This window comes from Accipiter gentilis, chromosome 7, assembly GCF_929443795.1.
Source record: "Accipiter gentilis chromosome 7, bAccGen1.1, whole genome shotgun sequence".
In the NCBI taxonomy this organism is placed as follows: Eukaryota; Metazoa; Chordata; class Aves; order Accipitriformes; family Accipitridae; genus Astur; species Astur gentilis.
Genome location: NC_064886.1, coordinates 2,057,519 through 2,079,741, shown reverse-complemented (window position 1 = coordinate 2,079,741; position 22,223 = coordinate 2,057,519). Strand labels below are relative to the sequence as shown.

The 22,223-nt window shown below is 58.4% G+C and overlaps 1 protein-coding gene across 3 annotated transcripts in view; it reads right to left on the bottom strand.

The window, feature by feature from the left end:
• The window catches only part of KSR2 (kinase suppressor of ras 2), an 87,712-nt gene extending 66,703 nt beyond the window's left edge, over positions 1 to 21,009 (bottom strand). For 2 of the 3 annotated variants that reach the window (XM_049806807.1, XM_049806809.1), the window contains exons 1-4: positions 20,828 to 21,009; positions 13,655 to 13,795; positions 12,634 to 12,784; positions 4,704 to 5,208 (exon numbers count right to left, since the gene is read on the bottom strand). In XM_049806807.1, coding sequence (XP_049662764.1) covers positions 4,704 to 5,208; positions 12,634 to 12,784; positions 13,655 to 13,795; positions 20,828 to 21,004 — 974 coding nt within the window. In that variant the 5' untranslated portion in view covers positions 21,005 to 21,009. Of the gene's footprint in view, positions 1 to 4,703; positions 5,209 to 12,633; positions 12,785 to 13,654; positions 13,796 to 13,969; positions 14,026 to 20,827 lie in introns of those variants that run through there. The other variant, XM_049806810.1, reaches the window with a different exon arrangement.
• Positions 21,010 to 22,223: the final 1,214 nt, after the last annotated feature.

Genomic DNA, 22,223 nt, shown 5'->3' with positions numbered 1-22,223 from the left:
GGACATCACACAGGGTGAATTAACACAATGCTAAAGGTGCTGCATATGGATTATTTTGCACGTGTCGGTAGCGTCCCGCTGCATCCACCTGCTCTGCAAACATCCATCTCTTGCTCACCCCCCGACGCCAAGAGCCCACCTGCCTTTCCAAGCCTAGAAAATGTCAGACACACACCAGGCACAAGAGCTATCTCGATGCCGCTCTATCAAATCCGGCCCACGCAGAATATCAAATAATTGATCTACCCGGTAGAAGTGTTGATTAGAATTGATACAAGGGAAAACATCATTATCATAAAGGTCGCAGAGCAGCAGAATAAATGACCTATCACTCAGTAGCATTTAAGACCCGCTTAGATTATTAACTCTGAGGGACAGTCTAACCCACAGGCTGCTCGGAGTGGTAGGGACAGCGAAGACCTCTGGTCCCAGGTTTCTGCAAGTCTATGACTCGGTCTTTCACCTCTCTACCTAGATGCCCCAAGTAGGATCCTACGCTAGACTTGGCCAAGTGCCACAGAAGATATCCTGTTCTCAGGGGTTTCTCTGTTATGCGGGATGGAGAAAAAGACCCAAAACACAGAAAGCATCGAGTTAGAGTTGGTTCAGACTTGGAAATAATACAAGGGAAAAGGAAAAGAAGTAAAAGGATATGTGCTCTATCACCAGATCAGATGTGAACTTCACATCTGACTTCATCCATCCAGGATATCCTTGTCCTGATTTTGAAAACCAGCACCAAAAAACAACCTCAGCGTCACTGGGGCTAAAGGCAAGGAAGTCAACCATCGTAAGGCTTTGAATAAGCAGGCTTTTCCACCGGAACATCTAACCCTATCTGCATCCATGCCTTGAATGCAATTGCAACGACACGGGCTAAGGAGACTTTGTTGAAAACTTACCCAAAATAAAGCTGCCTTGAGCTGGAGGAGCCTCCTCCCAGCCCAAACCTGACCTAGGTACACCACAAAAACTGCATGTCCTCTCCAGCAGCTGCTTCACGTTAGCCCTCGGGAAAGTTCAGCATTTCCTCCGGGGCTCAGCTCTGTCAGGTCACGCTGCTTTAATAATCACTGTCGATATGCTCTGATCCTCCCTCCCCAGCTGCCGGCTGGAGGCTGTTCTTTGAAGGCCATGGAGTTCATGAATTTGGCCAGACACCAGCATGACAAAAGGAACCACAACTGGGAAGCGGGTGAGGTCTTGGGCTCACCTCCCCTTCATGTGGGTCTGAGGATGAAGACTGCCCAACCACCGCTTTGGGGCAGGATAGCCCAGGGCAGATCTTGCCTCCAGACAGCTCTTTTATACGCATCCTTCCAAGGGTTAACACACGCTCTTGAGCTCACTCTTAACTAGCCTGACTTTTGTTCCCCAACTAATGTATTTTTAAGACCTTCAATTCAGAGTTTGGTTTTTTTTCTGACTTCTTGCTGATGAATAATCATTAACTATCCATGAAAGATTTAAATGGCCCGTGGAATTCATGAGGTATTAAATGGGCATTATATTATCAACCACTCTAAATGTTTTGTTTCCGTTTTCAAGACCATTCATGAGATGTTTATGGATTGTGGATTTATGGAAGCCAGGGGATCTTTTTAGGAGTAATGTTCCGTACCCCAGAGTTACGGTCAACAGCTGGAGGCTCCGTGCAGGAAAATCTGAGGCTGTAAGCTCAAAAAACTTAACCCCTGCTTCAGAAGGTCTCAGCATACAAAAGCGATGGATTAAACCCTAGAAATAAGCTCTGAAACACAAAACGCAAGCAAACTTACGAGCTGTCATCAAGAGTCAAGTCGTACATGGTGACCTTGCTCCAGAAAGGACCCGGTCGCTGCTGAAGCTCTCCCAGATATATGGTGTGGTTTACTTTTGTGCCTACACTGAGATGGAAAAATCTGTGGGGGCAGCCCCGCAGCACCCCGACAGCTTCCCTCCATCGATACTGAGCCACAGCTCACAGGGAGAGAGCTTTTTTCCTTTTACCAAGGGCATCCCTGGCTCCCCAGAGCCCATTTTACCCCATCCTGAGATGGGGCATACCAGGCGAGGAGGTAAATCAGTCTGAAGGACACCAGCCTCCTTCCTTGGGAGGGTTTTGGATGGGTTCCACCAGAAAGTGGTCTGCAAAGAGGCAGTATGGGGGTAAATCTAGACCCAAAATCACCCCAGGAGATCCCACCCAGCACTTGGGGGCCCCAGCAGTGTTCCCAAACTATCAACTCTCCAGGTCTAGCACCTCTTTCCATGGGACATAATCTGGGGAACAGAAAGCAGCAAACCAAGACCCCCCCGCCCCGGCACAGCTAAAACCAGAAGGGGTTGATCAGAGCAGGCTTGAAATTATTTTTCAGGGATGAGTTCCATTTCATGTTTGAGGTGAGGAGGAAACGTCCCTCCTGCAGAGCACAGAGGACTCAGACACTGCAGAAGTTATGACACTAAAAAAACCCAGCCCTACAACACATGTGCATTGCATGGACACAGCCGTGAAATAAAAATTAGCTGATAACAGCCTCAAAAAGCCACTTTTTCTCTGTGCCAGGCAAAGCATTAGCCACCGCAACCAGGCTAATAAACAGCTAAAACTTCAGCATGCCTCTGCTAGAGAAAAGGGGAAAAAAGAAGCAGCTGCCTCTTTAATGCACTAATTACTATCCCGAAACACTAATGGGATTAGCAAGCAGGATTTAGTGGTTGCCTCCTGAAAAACATTAAAAGCCATTAGAGAAAATTAACCTCCCCGGTTCTCCGAGCAGCTTTTGGGAGCCTGGGTCCTTCCACATCAACACGATGAACCCCCGGTAGGATGCTAGCACAACGGAGCCCTTTTAATATTGGCTCTCTCTTTCCTCTACTAATTCACTAACCACGAATTCAAGTTTTGCCCAGCACTGCTGGGAAGGGGAGCACCAGAGATGCTGGGCAAACTGGACGTGGTCGGGCAGGGACCAAAGGAAAGCAGAGAGCAATGAAGGAAGAGGGGACGTGACTGCGTTCAGGCAAACCCTGTTTACGATTTCCTTCTCCACACCCTTCCCTGCTCTTTCCCCTTGCAGGAAAGTCGAGGCATCCCATCCCCGACTGGCTCGGGGAATCACCGGCCAAAGGGTTTGCTGCAGTAAGGTCCAAACACCCGTGTCCAAACCTTCGCCCCAGATCCGTGTCAGGGTGACCCGGGGTGTGGGATGACCACGGTGGGGATCAAAAGGCTTGGGGAAACCAAAGGCAGGTTTTGCCCTCGGTGAGACCCGCTGCGTTAGCTGAGGATAGAGCTTGGATCCGATGCTGAAATGCAAATACAAGTACAAGAGGAGACAGGCTGCTTGCTCAGGCTTTGCTCCTGCAAACGTGGTGATGCTCGCTGGGGACAGAGCAAAGTAAATACGACTTTCTGGTGCCTGAGTACGAGGGAAAGGGTGGCCTTCAGGAGGCATCATCCAGCTGAAATAAATTAATTTCCAAAAGCTAAAAGACTTTAGAGACCAAAAGCTCCCAGCCCAGGGGAGAAGGACGACCGCAGCCCCGCGGCTGCCGCAGCCTTGGGGATGCGACGGGGAAACAAGTGACACCGACACGCTGCGGCCACCAATACATCTGCACCCCAAACCCCCTCCGGGCTCTCCCTGCCCGAAGAGGGTGACACACCAGGCTCTGGCAGCCAGGAGCACCCAGCGGATTTTAACCCTTCACGTGTCCCAGCCGGAGCTGCCCGAGCATCACGGCTGCCTCCTGGGCCGGGCAGGAGGATCTGCTGGCAGCCGGGGTACACTGGACTTTCCCCTGCTCCCACCACATTCCTCGGAGGACTCTGCTCAGGCTTCTGGCACGGCCTTTTTTTTTAAGAATCCCAAATCTGTGGACAAACAGGGCAGTTTGTCCTGGGGCTCCTGTTTTGGGAGGCTAGCAGGGACCAGGCGTGCTCCATCCTGGCGCATCCTCAGGGAGAGGACTTGATGCCCCAAGGTGGCCACCGGTCCCCTCTGCCACCCCACACCGAGGCAGCAGAAGGGCTTTCTGAGCACGGCCGCCAAAAGGGCCTGAAGGAGATGGAGAGGGAATGTGTTGGTGCTGGGGAGCCTTTTCCCTGCACAGCAGCAGCCTCTGCCGGCACCGGAGCCGCAGAGCAAGAGCGGAGAGAAGGAGCCGTGGCACGGCCAGAGCCTGAAGGGCCTTCTGCAAACACCATCAGGGCTGGAAAAGATGCTGGGGAGGTCTCGAGAATATAAAGTGTTATATCTATAAGGCTTTATATATCCTTAATATCCACCTTTCAGCTGAAAGATGATTCTTCCTATCTTGCTCTCGTGTGCATTCTCACCCACGCACAGCTCTTCGGCCGTGTAGCGCATCCTCGTGCCGCGGCTGCAAAATGCCACCATCCGACCCACCCGTGCCACGCTCCGGCAGGCAGGGGCTTTGCTGAGCAGCGGCCCGGGAACCCCTCGGTGCTCCCCATCCACCCCACGCTCCCAAAATGAGGTCCCAGGGGAACCAAGTAGACACCATCCTAGCAGCATCTCCGCTGCCTGCTAGAGCTGCAAAGGGCTTTTCTACCTCAAAGCTCAAAAAAAAAGGAAGAATAAAAAAAAAAAAAAGACACCACACCCCAACATTTAGGGACCAAAGCACTTTTCCAAAGGAGCTGGGATGGGGTTCATCACCCCACCGTGCACCGGCACCCCGGGGCACCCACTTACTTGGGGGTGTGAGCCTCGTCCACGCGATGCCCCAGCTGGAACTCGTGGGACTTGCTCCGGTGCAGGGCGGTGAAGCCGGGGATGAGATGGATCAGTTTTCGCGACGAGGGCGGGGGCGTCCCGGGGGGCTTCAGTTTATTCCTCCGTCGTACCGGCGGCGTGCCCGGCGGCGTCATGGTGGTCACGATGTTGGGGGTACGCGGAGGGGTGTGAGCGGCGTGTCGCTGGCGCGGGGAGGGCGGCAAGGAACGGTGGCCGGACTCCACGGGTGGGCACAGCCCCGGGTGACCTTCCACGGTCAGTCGGTCCACGTGGGTGTACATGGGTCCGTGGGGCGAGCCCACGTGGCAGTGATGCTGCCCGCACTTGGGTTGGACTTTGGGGCTCTGCGAGAGGTGCGTCCTGCCCCACTGCCCCGGCTCCGGCTGGCACCCGGGGCTGTTCTCCTTCCCCGGCTCCGTCGTGGGCCACTGGATGGTCCAATCCTGCTTGGAGAGGCTGCCGCCTGCGACAGAGCACACAGACACGGCCATGCGGCGCGGCAGAAGCCGCACGGTTCCCACCCCGCCGCCGCAGCCCCTCGCCTCCGAAACGCCGGCAAGAAGCTTCCCCGCGTGATGCGCGCGCGAAAGCCGAGCGAGCGCTTCCCAAGGGTCAGAGAGGTGCTTTGCCCACGTGTTTCCCCGCCTGCTGAGCGTCCCCCGTGGGTGTTTGTCCCCCACCAGCTTCCCCCACCACCCCAAAACGTAGCACGGGGATGGGACACCCCTCACCTGGCCGTGGCCGATGCCCCCGTCTCGCCCCTGCAAATCCATCCCCCCCACACCGTGCCACCCGGTTGTGCCATTTGCATAAAGGAGGGGGACCGTAATTAAGCGGGGCTCCTCTCCGCTTCTAATTATTCGTCTCCACCAGCGCAGAGATGAGCAAAGGGCTGTCGGCAGCAACTTCAGAGCGCCAAAGCGATGGACCCAATTGAAGATCCCTTCGCCGACTCCTTTTGATCGCCTCCGCTAAGAAAACTAACATAAAACCGTAATCTCTTTATTTTAAAAAGCTTCCTTCCCCATCCTCTTTTTGATTATTAATTGCCTGGCCTCTTCTCCCCCCAGCCTTTTCAAGGGGAACATTTTATTTCAAGCTCCAGAGGAAAAGTAAAGGAGGAAAAGGCTTTGGAAATTAAAGCTTTAGGACTGGACTGAAAACAAGCTCCGGGGGAAGAGGGGGATGAGGAGCTGAGTTTGCCCGAATTGCTCTCCCAAAGCAGAAAGTAAAAATAAAAAAATAAAAAATAAAGCAAGTCCTATCCAGCTGCTTCTAGAGTGGCTTCTCCAGCTGCTACAAAAAGCCCTTCAACCCAGCAAGGAGCTCATAAAAAAGTTAACGCCCTTCCTTATATTTTAATTAATTACAGGAAAAAAAAAAAAATCCTGCTGTAGGAAAGCCTTGCCTCTGCCTGGATAGAGCTGCCAGGACAGAGGCGCACCTCCAAAGCCACCACGGGCACCCACCTGAGCCCCCTCCTCGCCAAAACAGCCCAGCCCAAGCAGGGACACGGCAGGTGACTAGTTGGAACGTGTCACACCCTCCTCCGCCCCCCAAAAACTCCGCTTTGCGCAGGGTCGTGTCACCTCCGACAAGGTGACCCTGCACCTGCACCCACATACCAGCAAACTGGGTGCTCAACCCAGTGCCACGTAACTGGGCTGGTTCCTCGTCCCCAGGGCCACCCCAGTTGGTGGCACCGGGCTCCACGCACAGCCCCGGGCTGGGGAAGGCGCAGCCGTGGCCGCGCACGGGAATAGGTGATGGAGGACACAACGCCACGGATTAAATCCTCCCGCAAACCATCGACCCCTCCGGTTAATTAACCCGCACCCAGGGATTTGCAAATCGGCATGCACGTATGCAAATCAAGGTGCTCCCCCATTGGTTGCTTTGCACGCATAGATTTACATAACTCAAAACTGCCCGGATGCTGCGGGCCCGGCAGCATCCCCGTGCTCCCACCCCCAGCAGTAATTAGCAGCGGTTAACGATGAAGGAGAGCCAAGGCCGCTTCCCACCACCCCAAGCTCAGCTGTGGCATCGTGGCCACCACGTCCCGTCCCCCCCCACACTGCTGTCCCCTTCGATGCTCGGCTGTGTCATAGCGCAACCGAGGCACTCGAGAGCAAAAATAACCCGGTATGGGGCTGGTGGGTGCATCAGGGCTAAAAATACCCCGGATAAGCTGGGGAAAATGTATTTTCAACACACGGTTGCTTACAGGCACGCTGCAGGTAGCGGGCACTCCGCTTGATGAGATACGCTTAAACCAAGAACGCACTTGAAAGGAAAAAAAATAACAAAAAAAATCCCCAAGCTGTTCTTTCTGCAAAGCGTGTTAAACACTTTCAGATTTTGCTCCCTCCCAGGGCTCCCCCGGGCGTTACCGCTCTGCCAGAGCCGATTCCCAGCTGGAAAAGCAAGGGAAGAGCTGGCACAGAAGCAAACTCCCCTTGGCCCACTTTTCCCCAAGCTCTGCCTGCCTCGACGGCGCTGCAAGGCTGCCTGTTCGCTCATAAAAGCCGATGTGTTTTGTTTAGATAGGGAATATTAATTGCGTATTGAAATGAGCATCAGTGACAGCCGCCCTCCGAGCCCTCGGGCCGCCTCTCCCCTCCCAGTTGCCACCAAACCCCGGCCACCAGCACAAAGGGAGAGGTGCTCCCCTTGGCCAAATTTGGCTTTATTAATTCCCTCGGTGCTGCCATTGCCTCCCCGCTTAGCCCAGCCTCCTTCACTCCACCGTACTTAATTAGGGAAGAAGCTGTTTCTGAACCACTCCATTAAAATCAACAGGAAAACAAACTCCTGGGAGAAGGCGGAGAGGAGCGCCTGCCATCGGGATGCAGCTCATAGATTGCAGAGAGATGACAAAACGTCATCAGAAAAGCTGTTTTCTCCCTTTTCCGAAAGACAAATAGCAAGTTTTGCTTTCATTTCCTAAAAAACACTGGGAATAATTTGTTACCCCTTAGGGAGCTGGGGGGGCAGCGGGTCCCATCCAAAGGAGGAGCCGTACCCGGAGCAGCCCTGCACCCCAACTGCTCTTCAGGCGATGCTGCAATCGCTCTTTCCTTCCCCAAAGACAGCATCCAGATGACCAAAGCGAGATGTGCATAAAACCGGAGCAAGACCTCAGTTTGCTTTACAGCCAGGGAAACCCCCACGGCTGCAGCCGCCTCTCCCGACGCCAGCATCCCAGCGATCACACCATCACCGTGGGGCAAAATAAATCCCAGCATCACCCAGTCCTTCAGCCCCATCACGCACTGGGGGGATGGCTCTGCAGGCACGGGGACACCGGTCACCAGCTTTCAAATTTGGCCCAAACGAGGATGCTCACTGCTGGGTTTTGTTTTGGGTTTTTGTTGGGTTTTTTTGGTTTGGTTTGGTTTTTGTTGTGGTTGCTCATCACTCTGCCTGCCCCGCACTGTCCCCAAGCCACCCGCAGCCCTCCCAGGACCAGGCCAACTCATAAATATTCAGCTCCGGATCATTTTTTCCCTGCAGGACAGCTAATAACCTCCACACATAACTCACTAGTCACACGCCATCAACTCCTCAATCCGCAGCGGCCCCGCTCAGCTCTTACTTAATATTAAATTAATCCCACTTCGAGTTCAAAACTGATGCCTTGGCTGCTAATAAAATACCGCTGCCAAGCGTAAGGTTTTGCAGCTGAGAAAAATCCAATACAGACTTGTTAACACAATAAAGCAGGGGTTTAATATAGGGTTGCCACTAGATTTGATAAATATAACATGCTTTTGGTTTTTAAGATGCTCTGGGGCTTTCCCTGCTGCTGGAGCTGCCCCAGGATGTTCAGTTTGGGAAGGGGCTCCTTCCCCACCATCAAACCCCATTCTGGCAAAATTCATCGCCATTTAAGCGATGAAACAGCATCCTGCTTCCTCCCCGCCTCCTCCCCAGCCCCCACGCCCAGGCAGAATTGGCCTGGGAAATTAGATGTCTCTAATTAATGACTCAATAAATAAAGATTGATGGAAAAGGTTAATATTGTACCTCATTCCTGCTTTATTAATACTAATCTTGGCTTCTAGAAATCGACCACTACCGCACTTGCAAAGAAATTACATGATGTTTTAAAGAGGCAGCAACTTGTTCATTAATTATATTTTTGGACTAGGACCGTCTCTTGCTTTACAAGAAGATAAAATGCAGATAAAAAGCCACGGTCATTGCGGCGTGGTACATCTGGGGTTCCTTCTGGAAGGGCTGCGATAACTCAACGGACCCGAGATCCCAGCACTGCATTCCAAGAGAGCATCGCTGCCATCCCGGGATGCTTTCCAACCCCCCCACCACCACCACCACCACCCTCAGCACCCAACTATTAAGCACCCAGCCAGCTCCTCGGGGCCATTCAAACCTCCCAGGCACCCGGCTGGTGGGGTCCAGCCAAGCATAACACGGCTCCCAGGGCTTGCAAGGGTCAAGGCAACACATCTAGCAGGTAATTTCGAGAACCCTCCACGGAGGGTTAGTGGTGCGTCAGATGGAGCCCCAGGGGACAAGGGGACACCGAGGGGACGTACGCTTGCCAGGTTCTGTGTGAGCCAGGACAGTTCTCGAAGCTGGCGTAGACCTTCCTGGCCCAAGTCTGCAGACAGGACAAGGTTGGTGGCCAGTCACCAAGACGTGGAGCCAGCCAGCAGCTCAGCGTCTGCTGAAATGTGGCTGAGGGATGGATGGACGGACAGACACGAGCAGACAGCATTGCCTTAGTGCACCCCAGATGGGAGAGCTACAGCCCCATTGCTGCTAGGTCCCAGCTGCCTCCAAGAGCACAGGGGGACATCGCCAACATACCAGAAACGCTCTTCTGCCAATTCCCCATCCCCACAGCCCACCAAAACGCGTCGCCTGGACCACGGTGCACCTCGGACCCGACCCTGAGGAGCCAGACGGGATGATCTGCTCCCACCACCCAACGGCAGCGAGCATCGCACCCTGACCCGGCCAGAGGTACGACCGCTCTCATCTCCCCACGTGCAGAAGAGGGGCAGGGGCTGTGCTCCCCCTCTCCTGGGGGCAAAAAAGCACGGGGACTGCTGAGACACGGCCATTTGGCCAGGCAAACGCTCTGCCAGGCAGGGAAAAACCGGCGCAGAGACAGGGGACGTGCGGCTGTGCCGAGTGGGATACAAGGAAACCAACTGCCAAGCCGTGTGGAGGTTTCTGCACCCAAATCCTTTAGGAATTCAGGGAGATTTGGTCTCCTCTGCTGCCAGGGAGCTCCAGCATCCCTCAGGGGCTCTGCAGTGCCCCAAACTGCCTGTCCCCTCCCTGTCCCCAAGGCTCATGCCATCCATCAGACGATGTGCCCAGGGGTTTCTCCGGCACCGTGCGTGCCCGGTGCCGGCACAGCAAGGACCCATACCGACCGGCAACGCCAGGGACCGTTGCACTGCAGAGCCTAAGTCTCCGGCCCCGGCAGAGCAGGAACAACCGCTGCAGCATCTCTGCAATGCCAGAGGGATAAAACAGCAGCCCTCGCCGCACAGCCCAGCCCGCAGCCCCCCCCCCCGGGAGCTGCACGATGATGGATGGAGTTAAATGGAGCGCTGGGGAAGGCAAACACGCACAGCGCCTGGATAGCGGCGAACTCCCTCCTGCAGGGACCCAATGGGCCAACAAGCCACGTCCTGCTGGGAGGGCTGGCAGCCCCATCAGCTGCCCCATTAAAAAGCAAATCGAGCAGCCAGCATCCTACAGCCCCCCCCCAGTAGCCCCCCGCCACCACTGCCAGCCAGAAACCACCAGAAGGGCAGAAGATGTTTTAGCATCTTCACTGCAGCTGCTGAGCCGAAGGTTCATGTATATTTTCCAAAGCACGGGTCACACCAGGGCACGGGGGAATTCCCTTGACTGAGCGAGCAGAGGGGCAGTAGGGATGGGCTGAGCCAGCACGGCGAGTAAAGCAATATTTGTTTGCAACGAGCTTTAAAAGTCAAAGGTGTTTAAACAAAGAGCAGGCTGAGAGCCTTCCCCAGACTCCGAGGAAGGCATCGATGCCCTTCCTCAAATAGCGGAGAGACTTAGTGAAAATGCCAAAGGGAAGGAGGGCAGGAGCACAGGTGGGAGGCGGATTTAGGGAGTTAAAGAGCGTGGGGACTCATGCTCTGCGGGAAATGTCAGGCTGGGTTCAGCCATCCCCACCTCACTGCTCCAACACAGCGGTGGAAGCGGTTGCTGCACCAGCCCGGTGACAGCGTGCGGTGGCAGGAGCCCTCCGCCACCGTCCGCCAGCACCGCCGTGCCACGCAGTTCCACGCCGCGTGGGAAGCCCAGAGAAACCGCAGTAACCGCGGCGGGTGGATGTGGCCGAGATCCCTCCAGGACAGCGGGGTGGGACCCCCTGCCTGGGATATATCGTACCAAGCAACAGTAATGCAGGGACACTGCCGGTCCCTGAAAGCCGCTGCTTGGTGAAACCATGTCACGCACCCTCCTCACTGCCAGCCCTGTTCCCTCCTGTCCCCAGGGGCTGCTCTGAACCCGCAAAGCCCAGCCGACAACCCAGCAGGGCTCACCCTTCATCCCCCCAGCCCCTGGGATGCAGCTACATCGGAGGAGACCCTCAAGAAGGGACGAGGACCAGGCAGAGGGGTCTGGGGTCCCGAAACCCCAGGGTCTGGCAGGACCGGGGTCCTGCTACAGAAGGGTCCTGCCAGGCCAAGAGTCCCAGCAGGGACCACAGCTAAACCAGCCCACTACCATCACCCCAGTCTAGGGCCAGGAAGGGAGCCCTCGAGAAGGGGACGGCAGCGGGGGGAGGATTTAGAGTGTGAAATAGGGTCTCAGCATCCCTCCCCCAGCTGCTCCAAAAGGAGATATCCCCCCAACCTCGCTGCTGCCCATAGGCACCACTCCCCAGCACCGATTTGGTGGTGCCATCCATAGGGAAGAGCCATGCCAGTCCCCATCACACATGGGGAGGCGAGGGTGAGCCTCTCCTTGGTAAGGGGGGGAATACTTGTAGAGAAGACCCCCCCCAATTCACTGCCAGGCCAGACGCTGTCAACAGCAGCCCTGGAAAAGGAGCTTTCGGTCCCAAGACGGCATCATCCAGCAAGGCTCAGCTGGCTTGGGAGAAGATGCCAGGAGAGCCGGATCCTGCTCAACCACCCGCTGCATCGCTCGCCCCTTCCCCAAGGAAACCCAACTGTGGCTGCAGCCCCCAACCCTGTTCGCAAGTCTGCCAGCCCAGAGAAAGCCAGAACAGCTCTGGCTTCGTGCAGCCGCCTCTGCAGCACGGAGCTCTGCTGCCACCGCCCGGGGACCCACCAGCTCAGCACCCCCACCCCAGCACCCACATCCCCAGGGGCCCTGCCATGGGGAGGCACCCATATAGACCCCCTCAATCCCACCATCCCAGGGGAAAGGGGAAGCAAAGCTTGCGCATGCCTTGGGAAGGGGCTTCGCGTATGGGGGGGGTGGATGGGAAGCGATGCTGAGTGGCTGGGGTTTGCTGAGTTTTAGGTTTGGGGTTTTTTTCCTGAGTCTGCTGGCTGTGCTCCTGCAAGTAAGACAGGTCGGGGGGACCCCAGTAAGAAATGTTGTGCCTTCCTCGGGCGAAGCCTTCCTGCAGAGAACTAACAACTCATCACTTCCTAGAGAGACAAGCCCTCCATGAGCTCCCGAGCCACAGGGACACACCAGAGCAAAGATGTCCTCTGTGGGCAGTGGGTACCTGGCCATCCCCCAGCAATACAGGAGCTCTGCAACCCATGGAGAAAGCCCTGCAAATGCCTCTGATGCATTCCAGCCACACTTCCAGTGTCACCGCAATGGGACGGTGCCACTCACCCCAACTGGCTCAAGGGGACCCGGCCAGCGGGTACAAGGGTGCCCGACTCACCGGACTTGTGGACGGTGCGGAGGCAGGAGAGGGAGGCGTTCAGGCGGGCGCACTCCTCGCTGTTGGCTCCAAACTTCTCCACGGTCGCACAGACCTGGTCGTCGGTCATGTCCAGCAGCTCCTCCAGGCTCAGCTGCCCAGGGGCGATTTCCTGACGGGGAGGAACAGGGCAGGAGTGAGGAAGGAGGAATAAACCGTCCTGGAGCATCCTCTAAACCAGCACCTCAAGGTACACAGATGAGAAGCCATTTCTTCTTGCTGTCCCATTTGGGTCACAGACCCAAAAACATTCATTTTCCATCTCAATCCACATGAAAACCCAGAGGGCAAAGCTTGAGCCTCAGCTTTATCTTGAGTTTTTGCACAGTCTCAGGTATATCCAGACCCAGTTCAACACCGGGACATCTGGGGGCACCATAAAAACCTGCCCTGAGCACTCACAGGGACTGGCAGCTTCAGTACAGGCTTTCCTCGGGGGGGTGTTACAGGATCACCTATGGGTGCCACCCCCTCACCGCACCCACAGCCCGCAGGAGCTCAGGACATGGGAAAAGGATGCTGTGACCTGCTTTGGCACCACCGTGCTGTGACAGGGACACGGGGACCCCCGCTGAGGGGGGGGAGGGGTAGCACCCACGAGGTCTCCCTGGCACCCATGCCCTTCCCTGGGAACAGCAATGGGGTGTCCTCACTGGGGGGTGGAAGAAGAGCTGGGGGGCGGCCCTGGACAGCACATCCCACCGTGGGCTTGTAGCACCTTTCCATGCAGTAAAACAATCCGGTTCCTCCACTCTGGTCTCCCACTCCGCTCCCCAGCACCAGCACTGTCCCCTCCAGCCCACCCCAGGGCCCAAACGCACGGCTTCAAGCCAGCCCCCATCTCCGAAAAAAAACTACCCCCTTGCCTAGTTTTGCTCAAGGATCGCAGAAACCCCCGGGAAAAACACTACTGGAGAGGTTTGGCACCCAAACCCACAGCAGATCCCTTCCCGCTCCGGTGCGGCCGATGCCTAGCCCTTACCTCCATCACCTCCTTGCGGATGTTGACGATGCGGAACCAGTGCAGGAGCTGGGGGAAGCCCTCCAGTTTGGCATTGCGCTCCTGCAAGGCCACCTTCCTCTTGCAGGACAGCTGCCGGCTGAAGTACTTGACCAGCTTGCTCTGGAAAAGAAGACAAAAGCCCCGTGGGACCCTATGCCGTGACCCCCCAACCCACCCCACGGCAGGAGGGGGACACGGGAGGGGGTGACCGCAGGCAGCTTGGGCTCTGCCCTCCCTCTGCCCCATCCCCAGGGCACACGCAGCCCCTCCTGCCCTCAAAACAGCCCCTGTTACCTGGTGCCAAGCTTCAACAGCCAAGGACCCCTTTGACATCAAGCTGGGTGTCCAAGGGGGGGGGGGCATTTCCCTCCCCAGAAAAGCCCCTTCTTGCCTCCTTTATCCCCAGCCCAGCGTGTTTCAGTGCCGGGGTCTTGCTCGGGGCACAGACAGCCCTTGACACCCTGGGGATCCCACGGCGGGTGGACGAGGAGAGAGGATGCAGAAGCATCGCTCCTGCCATACACTAACACGAATACCACCCCCTCCCAGCACCCAAAAGACACGCTCCCCTCTCTTATACTCAGGCTCGGTGCAAAGGGACCCCCCCAAGCATCCCCCAGTGGGAGCAGCCACAGCATCCCCCAGTGCCGAGGCCGGGACGTCGGTGTTTGCTCCTTATTCCCCCCACCCATCCCACATCTGCCCCAGCTCTCCTTCATCCCATCGCTCCTCATCACACAACCAGAGCCATCGACCCTTCTTTGCTCGGCCATAGCCCCATCCCTCCGCCAACCGTCATCCCCCCCCCAAAAAAAACCCTCCCACCGCGAGGCCAAAGACGTCGCGTTAGCAACCGCAGCCTGACAGCTCCCAAAATAAAGACGCTGAGCGACTGGCCTCCTTTCTTCAGAAATATAGAGCAGAGCCCAGCTCGCTGGAAACCTGCTGGGATTTCCTGCTCCTGCTTTTTCCAGCTGGGTGATTCCCCACTGCCGGCAGCACTAGATGGTGCTGTGCCCCTGCCCGCCGCCGGCTCCCGCGCACCCCAAAAATAGATGAGATGAAAAATAATGCGATGGTTTGGAATAGAGACATGAGGGGAGAAACCCCGTCGCAGCATCGTGGCTTCCTCATCTCTCCTGGTGGTACCCAGCGGTGATGGCCACGGGGCTTGGCGTGACGAGATGTATGTGAGCAGAGAGGGGAAAATCAGCCCCCCTGCGCCCACTCATCGTGGTTGGGGTGAGCTGGGTGCACCCAGAAAGGTGCAAAACAAGCAAAACCAGCCCTTTCTTTGCTGCTTGGGGGGACCGGGCGGCATAGACGCGGGAGAGGCTGGTGGTCCCCATCCTCTTGCAAACAGGGAGGCCCCACCGCGACATCCCACCAGCATCGCCACCGGCGTCACCCGAGCGGGTCACAGCTCTGCCAGGAGCTGGACACCCCAACCAGGCGGCTTCTCTAACAGCCACGGAGGTTAATTACCGAAAATTAATACCCAAACTAGAGCCGGGGCTAGAGAAGCAAATGGCCGGGGAGGTCACAGGGAACCCCGCAGGGCTGGCAGCACCCTGAGCAGCTGCCAGGTCTGCTTTTTAACAAAAGCCGCTCTCCTAACGCGGACCGTTGACGGTTTCAGGGTCAGTGCCAATCACACATCCTAAAGGCACCCCAGGCCCTCGGAGGGGAAAGAGCAGCAGGCATGCAGAAGCAGCTCCTGCCACCCAAAAAATACTCTTGCACATACGCAACTACAGCAAAACACCAGCAAAAACCCTCCTAAAAAACTCACCTCCATCCCCACCAGCCTGCTCTCCATCCATTCCTCTGCCCCCCCCCCCCCCCCAGGCTGAGAGCCCAGGGGGAACTAAAGGGGATGCCTGAGCTGCTCCATTGCCAAAATCAGGGTCCTGGAACAGAGCTGGGGACTGGGCAGCCCACCACCACCATACAGACATACTGGGAGCTGGGAACAGGGCAAAAATGGGGGAAGTGGAGGGAGGCACTTTAATTTCCAGGCTCCAGGTGGGGGCAATTCAACCCACCCAGCCCTTGAGTAGACCAGAGGGGCCCTCGTTAGCACAAACGAGGATCCAGATGGGACACCCTGTGCCCCAGGTGTGGGCTGATGCTCTGGCCCACGGGTCTGCTCAAGGTGGGGGAAAACAAACCCAGCAGAACTCTGCGAAGTCCAAAAGCACTTGTTTTGCTGAGAGCTTCACCAACAGGGCTGGAAAGGGAAGCGATTGCGACAGCCCCGTGCCGCGGGGAAAGCCCCATCCCGCGGCTGTGGAGATGCTCTCGCTCACCCTGAGCCGCTGCTCAGCTCTCCCTGCACAGGATGGAGATTTTGCGAATGTGCTAAACGCTGCTCTGCTGCAAAGGTCAGATCCTGCTTTGTGTTCCTGCTGTGGCACAAACCCTCTCAGCTCTTCCGTGCCTCAGTTTACCCAGCTGGAAAAGGGCAGGGGGACACCCTGGGGTGCACAGAGGGGGGCATATACCTTCTTCTGGGGCTGGGGCTCGGTTTTCGCACCCTTTCAAGTGCCTCTCCAACCCTTCCAGCACCGTGAGGGGCCGAGGGAGGGTGCGATGCTCTGACAAAAGGGGGTAAAGCCACAAGCAGCCCCTTCCCCTTGGCCAGGGGCCAGCAGCTCCTGGGTCCCCCCCTCCATCCCCTCCCCAAGGCAGAGACCTTCCGCTGAAAAAACAAGACGCCGGCAGGTCCTTGGGGATGGGTGCAGGCGGAGGAGGGATGTCCCCACTCCACGTGGCTCCCCTGGGACCTTGGGTGACCCCAGCGAGGCAAGGGGCTGGGGTCACCCAGCGCTGGAGCCCCCTCCACCCCCATGTAAACCCTGCCCCCTTCTGTCCCCTCTGCACCCCAACGGGGATTTCCAGCCTCGTCCCGTCACCCCGAGCAGGATTTCCCCTTGGCAAGCGCTCGCCCCGAAACCCAGCATGGAGGCAAGCGGCTGCTCCCACCCGAGCAAGCACCGGGAGAGAAGCAGCCGGTCTCCAAGGAGCGGGAGGGTTGGCTTCATCCCCCCCGCCTCGGCACAGCACCCTGCGCCCGTCCTGACGTCAGCCGGGCTGGAGACGGCACCGAGTCCTGCCTGGAGACCGGGGAGAGGCGGCGGAAAATCCACCTGCGGGAGCACGAGGTGAAAGTTAATTAACCTCGCACAGGCAGGCCACGCGTTGCCAGCGCCGGCGCCCGGTGAGCCGTCGAGAGGGAGCCAGGGCCTGCCGGGATGCCTATCCCTCTCGGCACGGAGGGATCGGCACATGCCCGTGCTGGATGCCTTCGTGTCGCGGAGAGGTTGCTCTGTGCCTCCAAATATTCCTGGCACGGCGGTGGGCCGCAGCGGATGCTTTCCCACGGTGTGTAGCCGCAACCGGAGAGCTTCTTCCCCGACTCCTACCAAGGGGCTTGTTATTCCGGAGACACCTGGAGCACCCTCGGGCTGGGGAATACCTTGCCACAATTATATTTTCCCTCTCAGGTCTCTTTCCAAGCCCTGCTAGGCTCACGTGCCATCTCTGGCTCTGCACATCATTTATTTCGAGCACTGCTAAATGGTCCCCAGGGCTCTTTCTGGGCATACAGGGGCCAAAATGGCTCAACCCAGCATCCTGGAGATGCCTGGCTCTCCGTGAGGATACAACCCAGGGATAAGTGTGCTGTGCTCACCCACGGTATTAGACACCAGAGAAGCCACACGCTCAGGCAGTGAATATCCCGGCGCTGGGGCAGCGTCTCCTTTGACCACGGCCCATGCAAGTTTGGAAATGGCCACAGCTCTTCCCTGGGTGCCTCTTCCCATCCTCATCCATGTGTTTGTGCAGCAGTCCAAAGCGGCCCGGGAGGGTTCCCCCTTCCAGGCGGGAGCATGGCAGCCCAGGAAGCAGGAACCACTGATCCCAGGGTTATCCCTGGAGCCGCTCACCGGTTTCTGGGAGCTCTGACCCATACTTTGAAACCAGGTGGAGTAACCCCAGCCAGAGAGCAAGGTGCTTGCAGGATAGTTGGAAAAATCACCCATCACCGAGCGACTTTTCCTTCTCGCTTTTACCCCGTGCTGCCCCCAGTCCTCTGGCAAACTGGTGGGTAGCAGTACCCCTCTTCCATATTTACACCCCGAAACCCAAATTTAGAGTTGCAAAGCCTGACTGCCATGCTCAGATGAGGAATAAACCCCCACTGCCCTGGCAGACCTAACAGGGGCTGCTGCTCAGCTCCCACCCTCCTGCTCTGACGATGCTCAGCCCCCGATCTGCTGCCCCCCCGTAGAAAGCAAACTGGCCCCGACTCCCACCCCAGATGGTGTCGGTCGGCGTTTTGGTCCCAGCCGCTGCCTTGGTTTCTGCTGGAGCCTGTCCCGAGGCGCAAATAAGACCTAAAAGCCTTCCAGCCCTGTGGGCTGCCACCAAAGCCGGGCTGCAGCCGGTGGTACCCATCCCAAAGGAAGGATGCTGCATGGCGGGATGCTGTTACCAGCTCCCCACACAATCACAGCACACGAAGGATGGGGATTCACATGTAGCTTGGGGTGGTTTAAAAATAAAAGAATGGAAAAACTCCTATAAGCCTGGCAAAATAAGGGTTTAGCATGAGGATTAACGAAAAAAAACGTGGATTCACCCATTTTCTTCCAGGTTCACGCCAACGCGAGGGCCGTGCAAAGTCTCCCCAGGGCGCTTGGGGTGAGATGCCCTCCCAGCTCGCCCGTCCCCGTTGTCGTGCCGGTGCCTGGCCCGGCTCTTCTGCCGCCAGATGGGAAGGGAAGAAGCACCGAGTGGGGCCTCTGCGTCTGCGTCACGTCCTTGGGACGCGGCGGTGGCGGCAGGGACTCAGGGCCAAGCTCGGCTCCTGCTTACGCTGGCGGCAACCCAGGACAACGCCGCCGGGAGCCATGGGCTCCTGCGGAGCCGGTCCAGACCTACACCGATGTGCCGGCATTGGGAATCTGGCCCCGGATTCATCCGTTGTCGCTCCCCTCCTGGGAATCCCCCTGTTTCTGTGCTGAAAAGCAATGGGTGAGCATCAACAGGGATGCCCACGGCCAAGACATGCGGCAAATGCCCCAGGTTGGGGGTGTTTTAGGGAAGGCGATGCCGGGGCTCCCCGCTGCAGGTGCAGCACTATCCATAGGGGCTGGAGAGGTGCTTCCCTGTGAGCACCTGGGATTTGCAGGGCAGCCTCCCCACGGCCACCTCCAAACCCTCCGTCCAGACCAGGCTGAGCTGTCTCAGCGACACCAGGATGCTGCTTCGCCCCATGCCGGGAAGGACCATCCCACCGGGACGGCTTCACCACGCTCTTCAGCTGCCCTCGGTCCCATCCACGGGAGGGAAGCGGTAATTCGTCAGCCGTGCCGACCCTAATGACGCGGTTGCTCCACGTGGGATAAACTTCTGTAGTCCTGCACCTCTGGGCATCGGCTCTTCTGGGGGGGCTTCGAGCCTGCCAGCCCCCCGCAAAGTCTCCCCCACACCCCAAAACCGCTGCTGCTTCATCCCCACCTCCCTGTCCTTCTTCCGAGGTTGCTCCGGGGCTACGTGTGCTCCGGGGCAGCCCCTTGTGCGGAGAGGTGGGGTGGGACAGGGCTCGGAGCAAGGAGAGGCCATGGCAGGATCAGTGTGGGAACACGGTGCAAGCCAGTGCCTGGAATGCAGAGAGGGGATCTGCACCCCAAACCCGGGGTCCCCCCCAACAAATGGCACAGCAACGGCACGGCGATGCCCCGCTCGCTCCCACGGCACTCGGGACCTTTGGGAGCGAAAGCAGCGGGATGGGGTGTTTTGGTCACGGTCCAAAGCCAAAAGCCGCCCTGCAGAGGGGCTGCGGGACCCCGGCAGGGTCCCGTGCAGCCGAGTACAGGAACCGCTGTGCCACCACGTTTGGGCTTTTGGTGAGAGCAGCCAGGTTAGAAAGCACCAGCCAAAAGGCCTGAGCGGGGCTGGCCTCCGAAATCCCCCCACCCACAGCCCCAGCTCTGCGTCAGCCGCTTCCCCACCGCCCCCGTCAGTGTCTCCCCGGGGTCACGGCACCATTGCGGCCACGCTTCTCTCCGCTTTGCTGCCGGTTGGGGTGTTCCGCTCACCCCTGGGAATCCCAGCCTGCCCAGACCTTCCCTGCCCATCCCAGCCTCCTGTTGAACCCCAAATCCATCCCCAGCCGGGTCCCGGCACACTCCACGAGGAACCTCTTCCTATGGGGCTACAATAAACGGGGGCCCTGCTCGGCAGCTTTTACTTCTATGCATTTTTCCCATCTATAAACCAAATAAATCCGGCCGGCGCTCCCCTTGGCACGGCCCTGTTGCCTTCATCCCCGGCAGCATCGGGGCCGTGGCTCGGCAAAGCCTCCCCTTCCCACCGGGGCTCTCCCCGCTGCCGGGGAAGGTCGAAGGGTTTGGGCAGATGCTGCATCGTGGAGCCGGGCCGAGGGGATGCGGCGGCGGGGGAGAAGGATGCAGCAAGGCCCAGGAGGGGGATGCTGCCTGGTGGGAGGGATGCAGGTGGGCTGGAGGGGATGCTGCCCGGTGGGGATGGAGGAACCTTGATGGAAGGGATGCAGGAATCTCGATGGAAGGGATGCAGCCAGGCTGGGGGGCTGCAGGTGGGCTGCAACCTGGAGGAAGGGATGCGGCCAGGCCGGGATGCGGGGGGGGTTGGGATGCAGCCTGATGGGAAAGTAGGAACCCACTGGAAGGGATGCAGCCAGGCCGGGGGCGGGGGGGGGGGGGGGAGAGAGATGCAACCCGGTGGAAAACATCCAGCCCCACGGAAAACATCCAGCCTGGCCGAAGCAGGAGCCTGGAGGAAGGGATGGAGCCAGGCCGGGGGTTGATGGAGGAGGAGGGGGGGGGGGTGCAGGTGGGCCGAGGGGCTGCAGCCTGCCGGGGCGGTAGGAGCGTGGGCGGGGAGGGCTGGAGGGATGCCGGGGGGGCCGGGAGGGATGCCGGGGGGGCCGGGACCGATGCCGGACCCACCTCGGGGACCACCTGCAGAACGCGCAGCCTCACTCGTCTCACCGCAGCGCCGCGGGGGAGCCCGGCGCGGCCCGGGGAAGGAGGAGGGGGGGGGGGGGGATCGGATATTATTAAGGGGGAGGGGGGGTGCCGGTGGTGGTCGGCGGGCCCCTACCTCCAGGGTGCGGATCTCCTTCTGCGTGAGGTCGTTGGAGGCGGCGCACTTGGTGCGGAGCCCCTCCAGGTTGGAGATGCTGATGTCGATCATGTTCTGGACCAGCTCGCACTGCTGCAGCGCCTTCTGCAGACTCAGCTGCTGCTCCTCGCTCCTCGTCATGTTGTCCTCATCCATCGCTCGCCGCGCCCCCCCCCCCCCCCCCCCCCACCCCCCCCACCCACCCACCCCCCCCCTCCACCCTCCGCCGCCCCCCCCCCAGCCCTCCCCTCCCCGCTCAGCCCCGCTCCGCCGCGGCCCGCAGCATCGCGGTGCCCACCGAGGCGTCAGCGCGGCGCCGCCGCCGCCTCCCCCCCCCCCCCCACCCCCCCCCCCCCCCCCCCCCCCACACACACACCCCCCCCCCCCACACACACACACACACACATACACACACGCACCCCCCCTCCACGCTCCGGGCGCGGCGGGGCGGGGGCGGCGCGCTCCCGCACCGCGGGGCCGCGCTCGCTGCGCGCTGCTCCGCGCGGTAACGGCAAAACACACACACACACACGCACCCCCCCCGCCATCCTCATCCTCGTCCTCATCATCGTCCCCATCCCCATCATCATCCTCATCCTCATCCCCATCCCCATCATCCTCGTCCTCATCCCCATCCCCATCATCCTCATCCTCATCCTCATCCTCATCATCGTCCCCATCCCCATCATCATCCTCATCCTCATCCCCATCCCCATCATCATCCTCATCCTCGTCCTCATCATCGTCCCCATCCCCATCATCATCCTCATCCCCATCCTCATCCCCATCATCATCCTCATCCTCGTCCTCATCATTGTCCCCATCCCCATCATCATCCTCATCCCCATCCTCATCCCATCCCCATCATCCTCATCCTCGTCCTCATCCTCATCCCCATCCTCATCCCCATCCCCATCATCCTCATCCTCGTCCTCATCCTCATCCTCATCCCCATCCTCATCCCCATCCTCACCCCCATCCTCATCCCCATCCCCATCCTCATCCCCATCTCCATCATCCTCATCCTCATCCTCATCCTCGTCCCCATCATCATCCCCATCCTCATCCTCATCCCCATCCCCATCATCATCCTCATCCCCATCCTCATCCCCATCCTCCTCATCCTCATCATCATCCTCATCCCCATCCTCATCCCCATCCCCATCATCCTCATCCTCGTCCCCATCATCATCCTCATCCCCATTCTCATCCTCATCCTCATCCTCGTCCTCATTATCGTCCCCATCACCATCATCCCCATCCTCATCCCCATCCTCATCCTCATCCCCATCCTCATCCTCATCCCCATCCCCATCCCCATCCCCCTCCCCATCCTCATCCTCATCCCCACCCTCATCCCCATCCCCCTCCTCAT